General features: G+C 42.2%; 1 protein-coding gene across 4 annotated transcripts in view; it reads left to right on the forward strand.

Annotated features, from left to right (window-relative positions):
* The window catches only part of rpgrip1l (RPGRIP1 like), a 32,273-nt gene that overhangs the window by 2,780 nt on the left and 11,806 nt on the right, over nucleotides 1–17,687 (forward strand). For 3 of the 4 annotated variants that reach the window (XM_087138021.1, XM_087138019.1, XM_087138020.1), the window contains 22 exons: nucleotides 363–504; nucleotides 1,122–1,296; nucleotides 1,769–1,849; nucleotides 2,269–2,339; nucleotides 2,928–3,017; nucleotides 4,310–4,382; nucleotides 5,040–5,110; nucleotides 5,647–5,658; nucleotides 8,153–8,258; nucleotides 8,701–8,847; nucleotides 9,309–9,382; nucleotides 9,753–9,892; nucleotides 10,100–10,257; nucleotides 10,743–10,809; nucleotides 11,526–11,638; nucleotides 12,575–12,682; nucleotides 13,619–13,687; nucleotides 13,802–13,879; nucleotides 14,608–14,723; nucleotides 15,838–16,037; nucleotides 16,710–16,798; nucleotides 17,312–17,492. In XM_087138021.1, the coding sequence (XP_086994147.1) occupies nucleotides 363–504; nucleotides 1,122–1,296; nucleotides 1,769–1,849; nucleotides 2,269–2,339; nucleotides 2,928–3,017; nucleotides 4,310–4,382; nucleotides 5,040–5,110; nucleotides 5,647–5,658; nucleotides 8,153–8,258; nucleotides 8,701–8,847; nucleotides 9,309–9,382; nucleotides 9,753–9,892; nucleotides 10,100–10,257; nucleotides 10,743–10,809; nucleotides 11,526–11,638; nucleotides 12,575–12,682; nucleotides 13,619–13,687; nucleotides 13,802–13,879; nucleotides 14,608–14,723; nucleotides 15,838–16,037; nucleotides 16,710–16,798; nucleotides 17,312–17,492 (2,361 nt within the window). The remainder of the gene's footprint in view (nucleotides 1–362; nucleotides 505–1,121; nucleotides 1,297–1,768; nucleotides 1,850–2,268; nucleotides 2,340–2,927; nucleotides 3,018–4,309; nucleotides 4,383–5,039; nucleotides 5,111–5,646; nucleotides 5,659–8,152; nucleotides 8,259–8,700; nucleotides 8,848–9,308; nucleotides 9,383–9,752; nucleotides 9,893–10,099; nucleotides 10,258–10,742; nucleotides 10,810–11,525; nucleotides 11,639–12,574; nucleotides 12,683–13,618; nucleotides 13,688–13,801; nucleotides 13,880–14,607; nucleotides 14,724–15,837; nucleotides 16,038–16,709; nucleotides 16,799–17,311; nucleotides 17,493–17,687) is intronic. The other variant, XM_087138022.1, reaches the window with a different exon arrangement.

The following is a 17,687-nucleotide window of genomic DNA, read 5'->3' on the forward strand; positions in this document are numbered from 1 at the left end:
TATTTGGTGTCATTTTATTAATTCCGCTCTACTTGTCACATGAAATGGAACTTCCCATCTGTCACTTCATGAAATTATTCTTACCATTGCATTCATAAATCCTCAGTATTTGTATAATGCCATGAGGGTCTGATATCCAAATATGTGTTTATGGCTTTCTGCACCCTGTTTGATTTGGAGATCTCTTCATGTTTGGAAGATTTCCTGTGAAGTGCCTTGGTTGAGGGATGGAAACCTGACTTCGCTGTGATGTTTCCGAAAGTAAAAATAAATCATTTTTGCACTGCAACACAAACTAGTACTTCAGTGCCTATTCTGAAAAAACACCTGCCTGGGCACTTTTTCGTCTTGTCCTCCATTAGATAGCGAGCAGCGTCGTGCCCAGCAGAGACGAGCCATCGCCAAGATCAGCCGGGAGGAGTTGGAAGATAAATACCTCCGCCTCCACGACGAGAATCTGGTCCTGAAGAGACACGCCCGGAAACAGGAGGAGAAGATTAAGAAGTTAGTGATTGACAGTCGATTTTGAAGTCTTGACTGCACCTGTTTGTCTGTGTCAATGCATTATATGTAGGTTTCTTTAAATTTCTAACATGATAGTGGGGAAGTGTTGAAAGGAGTAGTGTAATTTGTGACCAGATCCCACACAATGAGTCTTAGGTCTTCTTTTGCAGTAATTTTGTTCAGTTTGCATTAGAAAGACCTCTGTTTTGATGGTTGGCACCCTGATGAAAGTGGACATTGTGTGAGTGAAAGCTGTTAGGGATCTTCTACTAGCTTACACAGTGTAAAATTCTTTCAGTTGGCCTTCTTTACCTCAAAAGGGTTCGTCTTGACTTCATGATTCTTGACTCATTTGTTGGATCACATTTACCTTTCACCATGACACTTGCACCCATACAGTTACAGTAGATTCCAAAGCCTTTGTGGGTGAAAAGCAGAGGCATGCATTTGGGCTTTTGTTCAGTTGCAAAGACTTCATTAATTGCTGTCGGTGTTGAGTATGGCCCGGGAAAGTTAAATCTTTAGTTTTTTAATGTGAAACTGTCAAAGCAGGCCTAATAAAAGTTGCAATACATGTATTGTCAAAAAGTTGAAATGTGCTCTGGCCAAATATGCAGAATGGCCACCAAGTTGCTGAGGTTGATCAGTGACCGCAAGAAGCAAGACCAAGAAGGGGGCGGGGCTCAACGGCCAGCTCGCAAGGGGCGGGATATTGAGACAGAAGAGATGCTGGAGGACCTACAGAGCAAAGTACGGGAGCTCACCAAGCAGAACGACTTGCTCAAAAATAAGGTATGCGACAGACAGGACTAGTACTGCAGCAGGCCAGACATTTTACTCAGGGAAGGATTCCTTTTGCTTGTGGAGACTACTCAAAAAACGGTCCCGTGATTAACATGCTGAGAACCTTGAATTGGGACCCCCTGCCAATGAGTCCTTATCACCAGATCACAGCACTTCAAGATCACCCATCACATTATCACAATCGATTCTAGTCACTTCCTGAAACCCAAAACTAGGGGGGTCAAGGTACAAGACGTTCCAACAGCAAACATTTCGAGAGAACTTGAAACTCAACGTCAATGTTTACCCACTTGTTTTTTCCCATCATGGTAGGGGACAAACTTCATCAGGCCGGCCGGCGTAGACTCATCCATCCATGGGCAACAACATAACTCAAATGAGTTTCCACTCTCCTGAAGGCCTTTGATTAGAGCCTGTTTGGATGGCATACTAATGCATTTTTGTGTCTGTCTCTGTACAGTTGATGGTCACCAAGCAACAGCTTGCCACACAGGGTACCAGACCAACGCCTTATCCACACGTCCAGTCCAGGATCAATACAGTACGTTGTTCATGCCATCTTTTGGCCCTGTCCCAATCAACTGTCTGTGGCTAGAATTAACACACTTGTCTGTGGAAATTGCTTGCAGCCGCTAGCCCAGTGGCTTTCATAGGCGCAGGTGTTATTTCTCGTCTCAGCCGTTACTTTCAGATACATTGTTCTTTTGCAGAAAGATTGTCAGGTCGGGGTGACGCAGAGTCAGACCCATGCTTGACTATATGCTTGACCCATGCTTGACTATATACTGGAAACTTGATGAATGAACATTGCTTAATATACTGGAGAAGTGAATGGTTTATTGAAGATTGCTGGAAAATTATGACATCAGGTTCCTGTACTTTGATAACATTTAAATGCTAAAACATAATCAATTTTGTTTAAGTATTCACATTGTTGCAATTTTTTATGTTTACTTGCAGGGTATTCCCAAACCACCACCCCCAGACAACGCCAGGAAGGGCTTGAGAGTACAGGGACTGGACAGAACCAAGTAAGGCAACTGATGTCCAGAAATTCATGCTGCGGGTCTAGCATAGCCCCAAACAACTGTTCTAGATGCATTACATCTTTTGATTGCTGTGAGACTGGGTCATGACCTTGATTCCAGAATAAATCCTTTTTGCTTAAAGATTGTTTGTAGATCACTTAAAGAAGCAAAAACTTTAGCAGTTTTCCAAATACATGTATTAGTTTTGTGTTCATCGTTGGCTATGCCCAATGTCAGTTCCCCAACCAATATGAGTTGGTAGTTTGCTTCTAAAGAATTAGGGTAAGTAATACAAAGTTACACATGTGAGTGTTTTCGTTTGGGTCCACACAACAAAGGTCTGCAGTGTCATAGACATGGCCCAAGTGGGAAATATTTATGACCTCTTCTGAGTTTGTTTTTGTTTTGTGTTTTTTAAACAAGAAAGAGCATATTTTCAGTTTTCAAACATTGAAGAAGATGCAAAGTAATGGTTCTAAAGTCAAAGGAACCGAAGGTGCTTAAATGTGTTTTTTGGGTGTGGTGCGTTATTTGAACCCCATTGCCCGGATATTCCTCAATAGTTTCTAGAATTGTTTTTCTTCCATTCAGATCTGCAACACCCAGAGCCTTCAGGACAGATGTTCTCCCGAGATATGGTCACAGTCTTTTGGAGGAAGCCAGAGAGGAAAACCACAGACTGTAAGTAGTTTATGGAGAGTTACCCCATCTCACCACTTGTAGATAGAGGAAAGGAACCGTGTAGGACTGAGTCAGTTCTTTAGTATTCAGATCTTTGAATGAAATATTCAGATATTTGTGCTTGCAATTAAATATTTGGAGATGAAAATCAGTAATAACAGGGAGTTCATTTGTTTGGTTGTGAAATTACATTCCAGAAGCAGATTTGAAGGTGGTGTGAGTAAATTTAAAGGCAGGTGAAAATGCTTCAATGCCCAACAAGATTTCCTCTCCTGAATTTTTTTTTTCTGTTTACCTTTGTAAAAATATATATCTTGTTTCTGATTTTTTGGCAATTCGGTTCAACTAAATATTCTTTCAGTTGAAAGGTATTAAAAACAATTCATAAGCTTGCTGAGGTGGGACTCGAACCCATGACCTCTTGCGTATTAGTGCAGACATCTTGAGCACTCGACTACTGAGCCTACATGGATGGGCTAGACGGTCTAAGTCTAGCCTTTGGTGAAATAGATAGTCAAGACCACATGATAAACCGCATGCAAGCCCGAAATTAACCATGCATGCCATGCAGTAGCCATTGTAGCCGTGTGTTGTGGACCGTGTGCGCCGCCGCAAGTGCCTTTAGAGCTTTGTTTCCAGTGGCTTATCTGAATTATTCAATATGCTAATGTTATGAATTATTCACATTTCTCTGAACCAATTGTGTTTTGGGGGCTAAGTAGTCCGAGCATGTCTAGGCTACTTACGACTTATGCATACGCATATATCGTATCTGCTACCGCAACGGTAGCAAATGTAAAGAAAAAACATAAGCTACGTGGGGCAGAACTCCAAAGGCGTGCGGGGCGTGCGTGCGGTTCGTCGTGTAGTCTTTTTTCGTGCGTTGGTTTGGTGCTTAAACTAGTCTCCTCCAGCTCCTCGCTCTTGAGCGACTATCCATTGCGCCACAGGCGCCTTGATCAAAGGCTAGTCCAGGTCAGATGTAGCAGCAACAAGTACCGCAAACTATTGCCAAAGATTATTTTGCTAGCCTTTGCACAACACCACACACACAGTTTTCTAGAGATATGTCAACGTAAGGGCAAAATGCATCACTGGAACAAAAAAAGTCCTTCCCAAGTGCTGTGCTCATCTTATAGCACATTCATACAGAGAAAGTTATTTTTGAGTATAGCTGTGCTGTTAATACAATGCTTGGAAATTTTGTATCCTGGCTCAAGATAACCTGTGCTTTTAGATTCTCCGGTTACTTCTCTTTCCCTGTTATGCCAACTTGTCTTGATTAACTTTAGAGAGGAAATGATTCAGGATTTGCAAGATCACATATCATCATTAGAACAAGATCGGGAGATTCTACAGGAACAAGTAGGTGCAACAGGGTGTGAAAGTTAGTTTGGAAAAAAAAACATGATTTGTATGTTCAATTATGTCCAAGACCTTAACCCTAACCCCCTAAGGGTTGCTGGCCCTAACCTTCCCCATTCACACAAAGTTAAACACCCATATGGTACTTTGTGCACAGAGGCTGTTGGACTTTGTTTTTCTGAGGTATGCCAAACTCAATGCAAAAGCCAGCTGTTATGGGCCTACCAGACCTATCCCCACAGAATTAAACACTTTACTGCAGTTTAATTCTGTGTGGTTGGGGAAGGTTAGGGTTAACTTGCGCAGCTATGTTCCTGGCGATTCAAAGTACTCAGTCAACTAGGTACCGGTAGCCTTAATTTTCATATCCTTACTCATGATAACATTGTACAATGTGAAATTGATAATTTCAGTTGAACAGGTGATGGCTTAGTAAGATTGGCTAGCGTCTTGAATTCATTTCTTTCGTTTCATACTTAATTTCACAGCTTGCCTCATTACATGTGTGTTTCAATGTCTGCTTCTAAAAAGTTAGCATGTCTTCATGATTCACCTTCTGCAGTTTTTCGACTGCATTTGAAATCGCCGTAGAGTCCTCGTGTATTTGTGCTCGAAATAGCTCACAGTGAGAAAAAGTTTTCATAAATATTTGTCCAGGTGAGAATCAAGGAACTGGAGCATGATGAAACGCTGCTGAGACTGAAGGAACAGATGTCGGCGGGTCAAAGGTCAGTCAGGATATTTGTTTATCTTTACCATTTCATCCTATTCACCATTAGTGTCAAACTCGTATTATCTTAGCATTAGTGCTCCAAAATTGTACGCACTTTCACTCAACGGTGCACCCAGGATTTGTTGTTAGGGGCTTGGGGGATCAGACTGGAACTCCCTCCCTCCCAAATAGCTCATGATGCTCAAGTCCCCCATCCCCAGTTGCATCACAGAGAACTGGGATTTAGGATTGTATGGTTATGTCAGAGCTAATAGTTAAAGATGTAGATGTATAGCAAATCTATGTTTTCAAAAAGCCAATGAGCCAAACCAGAGAAACCCTATTGGGAGGGCCTCGTGTCCCAGAGGGGACCCCCCAGGGTGCACCTTTGCTGTCCATATATAGTACTTAATAATACATTTCCCTGCTTAGAACACGGCAAAAAACTGCCACAAAATAGACAGGAATATTTGCTGTCCAATTTAGAATTTTATTTGCTTTCTGTCACTTGATTTTTCATACCTTGTCTTTCGTCTGTTTCCATGACAACAGGCACACTGCAAAGTAAGTTCCATGTAGCATACGGTGAGATGCGAGCGTCACTGCACCATCATTTTTCCACACGCCTCCCATGCCCTCCTTAACCCAACGAGCATGATTATATGTATCTGCACGAATGGTGGTGTGATTTATTTTGTTATCTTTATATTTATATTTGGGTAATAACTCGTCACTGACAGCCCTGGGTTAGCCATTTATGGCCAGAGGCCTGGCTCTCCACTTTGGATCATTGGGACCCATTATTTCAGCCTTCATGTCAATTAATTCTTTTTTAGACAATATACGTGACTCACCACTTCTGCAAACCTCCTCTTTTTGCATTTTGTTATTACTGTATCCACAATTGAAGGTGGACTGAAGCCATTCATTCATTAGACCAATGTTTACGCGCAGGGGTGAACTGATCTCATGCTGATTTTTACATTTGCAGGGTACTGTGTTCTGTTAAATTTCAGCGTTTGAAGTGGCAAAGTGTGTGCAGACATGCTACAATGGTAGGGGGCCATCCATAAAGGACATACAGACGAAAGGGGGGAGGGGATTGGTACCGTTGTATACACCATGCGTACAGAGAAGGAGGAGGGGTTCAAGCCAGTGCGTACCGTACGCAAACCAAAAATTTGCCTTTTATGAATCTTCATCATATCAATACACTTTCTCATGCAAGTAAATACCAGAATCAGCTTTTGTGCATGAAAAATTCCAAAACAGTATCCTCCACCGTTCACCCCACTAATTCTCCTCCGATGCCAACCGCAACATGTCTCAAAACAGAAAGACTGGCTGCTTCCTCCGGAATTGTGGAATGCGTATGCATATGGGAGGGGAGGGTTGGAGCCACTGCGTACACCATGTGCACGGGAGGAGGTCTTAAAATCAGCATTTCATGCGTACGATATTATGGACTGTCCCTAGCTTGGATACAGTGTTTGGAAATTGAATTACTCTCCCCAGACATCATTCGCGAGTGCCCTCTGCAGCGATGACAACGAGAGACATTCTAAACATTATAAAACACTGGTTGCCCACTTGCAAAACCTTACAGGTGTTTGCACATATTGAGAAGAAACTCAATCATGCATTTACTGCCTACTAGCCCAAGCTGTGTATCAGAACGCCCTCTCTTGGCCATTCCCAGAATTTTATGTAAGAGGATACAAGAGGTGACCAACATTTTTGAATCAGTCTTTTTTACATTGATACAATTTGCAAGACTTGTAACTTTGGATTGGATGAGTTGCACGTTAATATTAACCCCACACACGCTAAAGGTTAACCGTGTGAATGCTGTAGTCCTCCAGTGGTTTCATGAACTCGTGTAATTCCTGCACAATTTCTTGATTAATCAATCTGCGTCATGGCCGATTGTGCTGTGAAAATCATTGAGCATGTTCTCACCCGTGACCCTCATTCTACCCCACCCATCCCTCATGTTACCCACCTTCCAACTCATGTAAAACTAATCATTGAAACCTCTCCCCGTCTTACCTGTACCTACCCCTCTCATTATGTTTGGTATCTTATACATTATTGGCTGGTGCTGACAGCTTGGAAGTGTGTACAGCAAATAGCATACATGCACCATTTCATGAGAATTTGTAAGCGGAATGGCACTTGCTCTACCACCATTTGCTTGTCTGCTTTCCATCACATTCTGCACTGAGTTTGTTATTTGTGTGTCTAATTTCTGTCATCACAACTTCTGTTAAGAGCCACTTGCATCTTCCCACTTGATGCTCATGTCTTGGGATATACACGTAGAGATTGTTAACAATGGGTATTTATGGAGACGGTTGCTTTATGGTTTACCTGCCATTGGTGCACTGTGGAATACATGTACTCAGTTGTTGCAAGTGACCAAGTTGTTCACAATGACCAGTGCTGTCTAGCCATACATGACTGAACTTTCTTCAGGCTTTGTCCAATTGAGCAGTAAAACAAACTTGACAGTTGATAATAATTGGTTGCATTCTAACCCTGAACCACCCAGACATGAGCCCAAAGACTCTGATAACCCTTGCCAAGTAACTTTGCTGGTTTGCTGGTAGCCAAGTTCACAAATAGGCAAATCGATTTTGATAACAGTTGTGTCCCTGCGTGGAACTTGTGACATGTGCGGGAAAAGTAGATTGTAGACCCCAATTTGGATGAAAACAAATACATTCTGGTCTGGTGTTGGCTATTTGCACAGTCCTCAGCACATCTGCCTTCCATTTTACTTGCCTCGGAGTTGAAATCAAGTCACCAAGAGGCCACCACCTTCCAGTAAGAGGTCATCCTGTCTCGAGTCAAGTCACAAGCTATCCAGAGAAACCCATTTGTTATTGGGTACCCATTTGTTATTGCGCACTTCCGCAATGGTAGCCTTACTCTTGAGCAGGAGTTTGATTCAAACTGAGGGTTGACTGAGCGCTGACTTGTAAAGTGACCAGATTCTAACTCTGGGTCAGTTTCTTGCTTTTGATAAACTTGTTATCTTGCCGTTCATTGCTGTCAGGACCAACATTCATGAGAATGTTGAGATGATCCGTCTGCAGAGGGAAGTCAAGGAGAAATCCACCAAGCTGGAGGCCCTCAAATCTCAGTTTGCTAATCTAGAAGAGGTCAGTTCTGCCAGCTATAAATTTCCATGCGAAAGCGAGACACTCTTTTCACCAATTGCTCTGAATTGTTATATTGGCTGTGCAATCGTGCATGGTTTCTTTGAGGTTACCGTAATGCATCCCACTGCTCTAAGATGGGTCGTAGCATTGAGTTTAAGATTCAGTTATGCACAGTTCATTGAGAGGGCTAATGCTGTTGACATTTTCACAAGGGATGCTTTCCTAGTTTACTATTCAGTCTTTTCTTTACAACTTAATGGAAAGCATCACCCCTAGCAGAAACTCTGTATGCTTTGACCTCAAGAGGGCTAAATTGTATACTCCATTGTGTGCTCCAAATTTTGTTTGACAAAGTTTCCAAAAGAGCCCCTCCCAAAATAGGACTTGATCCTATCATCGATATCCCAAGTCAAGGTCTTTTCCCTTATTTCCTCCTGTCTAGAATCTGAAGACGGTGAAGAAGAGTCACGATGCTGTCCTTTCAGAGCTGGAGCAGCTCAACAAGGTGTACCAGAGAGAGCAGAGCAAAGTGCTGGCACTGCAGAGTGAGGTCAAAGAGTCAAGCACATCACAGAGAACCATCCTGGAGGTATTCATTTCCTCTCAACGTATCAAAGACATTTCACTGAAGCAGTGATCAAAATCTGCAGCCTCCCCATAAAAATAATCTTTCAGCATGAAACTATCGAATTCCTCACTATTACCAGCTGCAGTAGCCTTTTTGTACTTTGAGTCCTGCAAGTCCTTTCACATGTCCAGTCAGGTAACAATATGACCATTGACAAATTAATGCTTTTTGTCTGTGTTCATGTGAATAGCATGTGACTGGGCTTCAGAGTGGATAACTTCCAATAGACTTTTGATGGACGTGCTGGAGGTTGTGAAGAATTTGGCTATGACAACTGATTGGGGTCAAGGCCAGGGTTGCCTCTTTAAATTTTGGCCGCTTTTGGTGAAAAAGATCTTTCGGGTAGAATCACTGATCCGATCTGATGAGATTGCTAAAACAAAAGTTAGTTATCCTATTTGTGTTTTCCATCTTCATTTCAGCTCCAAGAGCGAATCGGCAGTGTTGAGAATGAGAAGATTATTTTACAGGAAGCCAATGAGAAACTCTTGAACAGGTTAGTCTAACTTTATTTGGCCAGAATAATGACAAATCAATAGATGTTAACAATTTTATAATGGATTTTAAATGTTTATACTTTAGTCCAGTTCAGTCTAACGTATCAGAGCATTTGCAACTTTTTTGTTGAATTTTTTGAGTTTACCATTTTGGTATAATGCCTACTTTTTTGTACCCAACCTTTTTTATGTCATGCTTCTAAGCATGGGGGTCACAAAGGAAGGTATGAAAAGGATCAAATAAATGTGATCCTTTTTAATCTCTGCTCTTCGGGTCAAAGTTCTGGTGTGTCATTGAATGTTGCCCTGTTGGAGATTGTATGTTGACTAATGTACATTGGGTGTTTCATGTTATATTGCCCCCCCCAGTGCATTTGATGCTGAGAGAGAAAGGCAGTACCGAGCCAATGAGAAGCAGCTGAAGCTGCAGATTGCTCAGTTGGAGGCCACCCTGAAGGGGGACTTGAATGACAAGAACACCCTGTTGGATAAACTCAACGAGGAGCGAGGTAATTTCCAACACCGTTATTTCATCCTGGGTTTGCAGCACTCCGCGTTGCCAGTACTTGAATATTTTCCAGCTCAACTTTTTTGTGCAGAGACTCGGATTTGTGCCTATATCAAAATCTCAACAACAGCAACAACAGCTAAACAGTTCCCAGAAAGATCCAAAATCTCTTCTCTCTTTGGTCATCTTTGTTCTTTGCATCATACAGAGCTATACGAGAAGTTGTCCAAGGAGAACCAGCAACAGCAGATCAACTACTACCAGGTACGATCACAGCTGGACGAGCTGCAGGAAAAGATGAAGTTCTTCACCAGAGAGAGTGCCGTGGACTTCCAGGAATTGGAAGAGGCTCTGATCATCGTCAAGGTGGGCAGAGTTCCTCCTACATCTATCTCTGTGCTTTAACTGATTTTCATCTAGAAATAAACATCTGCCTTGCAGTGAGAAAATATATTGCGTACAATATAGTTAATTTTTTTCTGTAAGTATTCTTTTTAAAGCTTTGTATTGTTCGTGGCAAAAACTGTGAGTAGATTTTTGGTAATTTTTTTCTATCGTGAATCTACCACAAATGTTACTTCATCATTATTTCAATTATCCACAAGTGCACTTGTTAATTAAAATGAGCTCTTATAGTGGAATCTGGAATTTTCTTGTCTTTGTGAGTACCTCTGAATACTTCTTATCTTGTCAAAAGGTACAGGCAGCTTGATATACTTATTACTTGGATAGGATGTACAATTTGCCAATGTACAATTCGGACTGGGTAAATATTAATTAACCTCTTCCCAGTGCAAATCCATCCTTGAAAATTGCCATTATTACTCGTAAGTACTTTGTCTTTATTTCAGAGGCGAAAAGAGAAAGGCAGTCAGAATCTGGAGTTTCTAGAGAAAGTGGATGAGGAGATGAACAACGGTTGGTATCTGTCGGTTATATTCAAACATACCTCTTTACTTTGGTGATTTGTTAACCCTAATCCTGCCGAGTAAAACAACGCAGTGTGCAAATTCAATTTGGCAGGTGCTAAAATTTCGGAGAGGCCTTGTTGCAACGGTTAATCAACAAAAGCATCATACCTGCTAACCTTGAGACTGTGGATGTGTCGATTGGTGTCACTGTTGGATCCTCCGGTGGTTGGCAGTTTCAGATTCTAGGACTTTTTTGTTTGAATGGTTGACCTACTGCCTGGGTTGTGGTCCACAGGGTAGCTGCTAATTCAAGCTTGGCAGAGGAGTTTTTGCAAAAACCCCTTTTAGGGAGTTGTGACTGGGGACAACATGCATCTGGAGCCCTTTTTTTACAATATTACCCCGCCCCCATCAGCAGAAATCATTTCGTGGTTTTGGGAAGGCAAATGGGGTCATAGCATAACAAGAGAATGATTTTTAGGAGCATTTAATTCCCTTCCCCCAAAACTCATTAAAAGATTCCCAAATTATGCCTCACCCGAGAAAGCCCATAAAATAATCCCCACCCCCCCCAAAAAAATCAAAACAAAATGGTTCTTAATCCATTCTTGGCAGAGACCGAAAGAACTCTTGGGGAGAAATTGTTAGTGCTGCACAGAATGCCTTGCATTGGACTGTGATTCTGTCATGCATTTCTCCTGGCTGCCTATTTGGATTTTGCAGATCTTAAGGCCCAGGTGGTTTCCCTACAAGCTGAGCATGCAGAGACGGTCAGTGAGCTGGAGAAGACCAGGAACATGCTGATCTTGCAGCACAAGATCAACCAAGATTATCAGGTGCGTAGGTAGTCTGGATTTAGGCAGAGAATTGACCACTTCACCACACATCTGGTTCTTCTCTGGAATACAAAACATGATTATCCACTTTGCACCGGTGGCATTTATCAATGTTGATGAAGCTGGGATGGGATAATTAGCATTTTTTTTCTGTTTTCAAAATTCTATAAAAATTTGTATCTTCATTTACTGGACACCTACATCCACACGAAGGACTGTCTGGTTTCTACTCTAATCTGACAGACAGCATCTATTGATGCTGGAGTATTTCAGCTAGACCTGCCGCCTTGTAAAGAGAGCCCAGATTTTGCAGAGTTATGTAATTTTCATATGTTCATGAGACTGGCACAGTGCGCTGCTGCTGACCTCTTTTCAATAGGGGCCAGATTAGTATGCAGTGGTACTTGTGGCTCATCACTGCAGTGGTGGAGCGCTTTTGTCCCTGGTGGTAATCCACTCGCACTGAATGCCCCAAACCTTGGTATACTGTTTCAAAACAAGGCTGGATTATCTCCACTATTGAGAGTGAAAAATGTTGGTAGTTCCCAGCAGCCTGGTTTTTGTTACAAGTACAGTCTGGCCACGTGTATAAACAATACGTGTCCGAAACTGGAATCCCCAGCGGCAAGTGGTTAAGGATGATGTTGCTGGTAGTAATAGATTGTTGATCACAGACCAAAAGAAATTGTGGCCACTAAGGAATTGGGATGATCAAAATCAATGGGCCAGTGAAATCCAGTCTTTTGAGTTCGAAAACAAGCTTTTCAGTTTGCCACCCCACACCCTCCCCCCAAAATGGCATTGAAGACTTCTCTTCAGTGTTGAGGTTTGTCTTGGAGTTGATAGTATTGGGATTTTAGTTGTTTTTCTTTCAGAAACACGAATCTGTTTTATTACTCTCAAGCTGATTTTCTTTTCTTTCCGTTCATGCTTCAGATCGAGGTAGAGGGCGCCACCACAAGGCTCGAGGAGTACAAGCAAGAGTATGAGACTAAGCTGGAGGAATACGCTCAGCTGCTGGACATCCGAGCGGCTAGGATCAAGGTACTTGAGAATGAGATTTGTGACCGCTCTTCGTTGTCTTTTTGATGGTAACCCATCAAGAAATTTGGTCATCATGCATTTTCATCTCTCAGCTGTTCCTCTGCTGTGGTGCCATTGGGTGAACTGTTCTCTTCTCCGTGCAGTCACATCTATGTGCTTTTCTTTTCCCAAAATACAGAGTTCTAACGGTCCTGAAAGAATCTTTTTAAAAAAATCTGGGAAAGAAAATCTGGGAAAATGAAGTTGCCCTGGAAAGGCACAGGAAAAGTCATGGAAAATTGGGAAAATATAGGGTGCCCTGGAATCCTGTTATCAGAAGAAAAAAGTCATGGAAATTAAATCATGCAGGGGTAATTTTGATTTTTTGATGTAATAATAGAATGACGATAACCTTCAAGGCTAAATACCCTTGTCTGTGGTAGTGGCAGTCTTCCAGTTCAAAATACCAAGTAACATTTTTCTACAAATGGCATTAAGTGTCATGGACTTTGTCGTGGAATTTGGGGTTCACTTTTGGGATGTCTCTGGGAACCCTGATAGCTATTTTCATGATGTATTCCACAGATATCTTCTCAGGCTGGCCTTGGCCCAAAAATTCCCTGCTTGTATCTTTTTTTTTCAAGGTGCCTGTTATCTATCCCAGTTTAAGCACAACATGAGCCTCTACTAGTCAGACTGAATTTTAATCAGTATATCCTCCTTTTCTATTCTTCCCTTGTTTTGTCGCTTCTCGTAGTCTTCACCTTTCATGTCTTGTGATGAGCAACTTCCATTTCACGAAGAATGTTTTTGAAAGACATTTCAAGCAGAGTGTGCTTCATACGGTTATTGTTGGACCAGCGCCTTAGGTTATGAAGCCGCCAACTTTCATAGTAAAAATCCATCGGCATATTTATGTGCTTAGGTTAAGCCAGTCCCTTTGTTTTTTCACTGCAGAAATTGGAGCGGCAGTTGAGAGATGTCGCATATGGAACCAAGCAGTACAAGGTCACAGACATTGCAGACGTGAGTCCCCTTTTCAATTTCCTGCATAAGCAACTGTACATTATTGAAAAAAAACCCAAGACCCTACACTGTGTGGAAGAATTTTGCTGAATTTCGCTTGATTTTTGCAAATAGGATGAAGATTATGAAGAGATTGATGAAACTGTCAAGTTGGAACGGGGACAGAATCTACTGGAACTTCATATTACAAAGGTAGGCGCTAAATTTTAGTTACTCTGATTTGAAAACAATAGCAGATTTATTTCAGCAGAAATGACACAGGTACCCACAAAGTAAAGCCTGTTATGAAAAGCAGGCCTTTGAAATGTCTTGTTATTAAAAAAAATTCTGGACATGTGTAACCGGGATACATTTTCAGGCGGTTCATTCTGTCAATTAACCTCTTGTTGATGATATTATTTCACAGAGAACTTGACCCTGGTGTGGTATTACTTTTGGCTGAAAATACAAACTTTTCAAATGACAGGATGCCCACGACCACAGTCCTTTACAAAGTTGGACTTAACAAATGCTGGCCTAAGATGGTCATTTCGTTTGAGGTTTGTGTGACGTTTCTCACTGTGTTGTCCCTTTTTTGAAACTGAGATAATGTGGCCGAGTCATAATTGCTCCATGGCCACTGGAGGGCGCCACACATGCTCAACTTCCACCAGTTGCAACCTCTGTGTGTGCACAAACACAAAGGGGATCCCTCAAGCATGGGCAGGAGAATAGACATCACACAATGCTACATACAGAATTCACCTGAACAAACTTAATGGTCTTCCTCGTCAGACACAGGAAGTCCTTGCTTATTTACACGTCAATTATCGTGAAGTGGTTAAAGGCACCTAACCTAGAATTGTCCATACATGTATATAAGTTCATTTCTTCTCTGCAACTTCCAATTGCTTGGCATCATTGCTGGGGTTTATTTGCAGGTCGTGTACAGCAGAGACGGTCTGAAAGCCCTCGGGGACGAAAATCCCTCAACGTTTGTCACCTACGCGTTCTTTGAGTTTGAACTGCAGTCTACGCCCATCCTCAAGGGAGACAGGTGAGAACATTTATTGATGTATAAGGCAGTGGCTCGACATGCTTGACTGAAAGAGGGCGCTTTTAACTCCAAAGAGCCCGGGGGAGGGGGCAGAATCTGTCAGTATTTTTTCCAACATGGCCGAGTGTGTAGAGTAACTCTTTGTGGTCATTTTGACACCATTTTTTCAAAATTCAAACATACCATTCTGTCCCAGCGCATTTTTTCGAGACAGGTCAGTCAAAAATGTATACGTTTTCCACAGTGGTGCTCAGTGCACACGCACTGGCTCGCATGCAGCCATGAACTTCAGATGACCGTTACAACAAAACCATCGGTTTGACTGAGTTTAAACTTCACATTTGTAAGGAATATCTGTATATGCATGCCAAGTTTCATAAAAATTGGGCTTGGCAAGCCGCGTTCTTGGGGAGGGAGGAGAATCCACCCACCTCCCCCAGCTGAGAGATGGGTAAAAATAACCCGGCTCTTTGAGCGTTGAAGTGGTCTTGTGAGGTGGTAAAAAGAAGTACATGTTACAGTACACAGCTGTGTAGACATTGTGTATCCAGTGTCTTAGTTCACTGTGCACAGTGAGGTAAGACACTAGATTTCAGAGTTAAGATTGTAGGTAAATTATTGCTTGATGAGGTTACTTTTGGCTTAAAGGATTTTTCCTTTTAGATAAGAGTTCGTGGCTTTACTGTTAATAGCAGAACCACTTGTGGGCAGTGTTAGTTCACAATGATCCAGGTTCAGCCACAGCATTACTTTTGGTCGAAAATCTTGACCTCTGGCCTACTTTGGCCTCTTGACAGTAGGCCTACCCATGTGCTACCGCCACTTTTCATAACTAAGCTGAACACTGCAAGGGTTGTCTTTTAGAGTGATTCATACAGAATTTGAACAGGATACCATGATGTTAACTTTTCTTCACTTTACAAGAGTAGAAATTGAAATCTTTATATGCTTCCGTAATCAAAATTTGGCCTGTGGACCAGTTTTTATGCAAATTGCCCAAAAGTAACCAAACTTTTGAAGGTACATGTACACATGCATCTGGTTTTCGAAGACTTTTACACAGTTAGTTTTTCCAGTATGGCACTGCAGAATCCATATTGAAATGCCGTTTCAGGCCGGAGTTTGACTTCACCTCGCAGTACAAGGTGACAGTGGACGACTTCTTCCTGCAGCACCTCATGAAGGGGTCTACGACCCTAGAGGTGCACCAGGCCATCGGGACGGAATACCGCACCATCGCCGCCTGCCAGCTGCGTTTCCGCGACTTGCTGGACAAGCCCCACGGACGACTACACGGCACAGAACAGCTGCTAGGTTAGCTGACTGGTGTTTGCCACACGGTTGTTTTACAATCAGGACTGCAGCAAGTATTTAGTTCCTCAGTTCATTAAATGATGTTTCGATTATTCAGTACACTTTTTCTGTTCTGTTAATCCAAAGCCACTTGGTGAATATGACGGCTTTCTTTGGGAAGATGCAAGAGAATGGCAAAACTTCTTAAACCATTATATCTCAAACGTTTGAAAAAATGTGAGACGAACCCATAGACAAACATACTATTTGACAGTTACATGTGGTTGACAAGTATTTGTAGGGATTCTTTAGCAAACAGTTTTTCTTTTTCGACGATCCCAAGGAGGTATGCTGATTGTACCAAATGTGAAGTAAGCTCAAGAAAATAACTGTCAACTGGCAGGCTGAGATTATTTTGTTACATTTGGATAGCCAGTTTCAACTACTTTGCAGAGATTTTTCCGGGAGTGTGGCTTCACATTTAGCAGTTGCCATTATGCATAATCTCTTCAATACTCAGGTCACTTGTTGACGTTGGCATTGTTCATCCTTGGTTAATTTGAACCCATAGCTTGCCCGGTTGAGGCATCTGTTCAGTCTGATTCCCGTCTTTATTATAGCCATCCGTCTTTCAATGGGCAATGCATTTAAGTTTGGAATTTTGCTTTTGACCTGTCCTCTTTTGACATGTAGGTTTGGAACGCGCCGGGGTAAACTTTGGCACCATTGAGTTCTGGGTTCGTCTCCGCGTCCCCATGGACCAAGCCCTGAGATTATTCCGAGTGAGACATTTCTTCATTCATGTGCAGTTGGTCTAGATGTTTGTGACACGATTCGCCAAGAAATTTGAATGACTTATAAAAAAAATACCCCCATGCATGACTCATGAACTAGTGACAGCTTTTTTCTTTGATGGTTTGAAATGTGTTAAGATTTGGTTAAGATTTTATGTGTGGCTTTGAAAACACATCCTGCACAACAGTGCATTCACTGCATTTGACTTTCACTGTTGCAGTTTTGAAGCATTTCTTGTGTTTTCCATCTCATTTTTGAAAAAAAATCCAATGGAGATAATAGACAAACAGGTGAAAAAAACAGTAGTTGCAAACGGCATGTGTTATATAGAAACAGTTGAAAAACATTAGTTGCAAACAGCATGGGTTATAAACAGACAGGTGAAGAAACATAAACAGTGTAGATTTTATATACAAACGGGTGAAAAAACATGTTTCAAACAGGAAAGACAGAACATGAGAAAAACTTGAAAATGTCAAATTCTTTACCGCTTGTGATAGGAAAGAGTGAAAGCCATGGGCTACATCATGTCCAACACCAAGGCGGCAAATCAGGCCTTGGCCACTCTGGATCAGCCAGGAGCAGTGGGTGGCGAGGACGCTAGGGAGCAGCAGAGGGACAACCTGAACGAGCTGACCGTCAAGGTGGTGAGGTGTTCGGGCTTGAAGCCACGCCGAGAAGGTAGGCAGCACAGTAGAGCACCTGGCGTCATTTAGGACCTTACATGATGGCGGGGTTCAAATTTCTGTTGGCCATGACAGCCAGTTCCCTGTTATCAGTAACTTTTGTCCAAGTCACTGGTTTTGGCCAGGTTTCATAGCCCCTGACTGGTGTTGATCAGCCCACACATCTCCCTCAGACAAGCACTTTCACTTT

This window comes from Acanthaster planci, linkage group LG06, assembly GCF_054643075.1.
Source record: "Acanthaster planci isolate LZ-2023a linkage group LG06, COTS_SCS, whole genome shotgun sequence".
Lineage (NCBI taxonomy): Eukaryota > Metazoa > Echinodermata > Asteroidea > Valvatida > Acanthasteridae > Acanthaster > Acanthaster planci.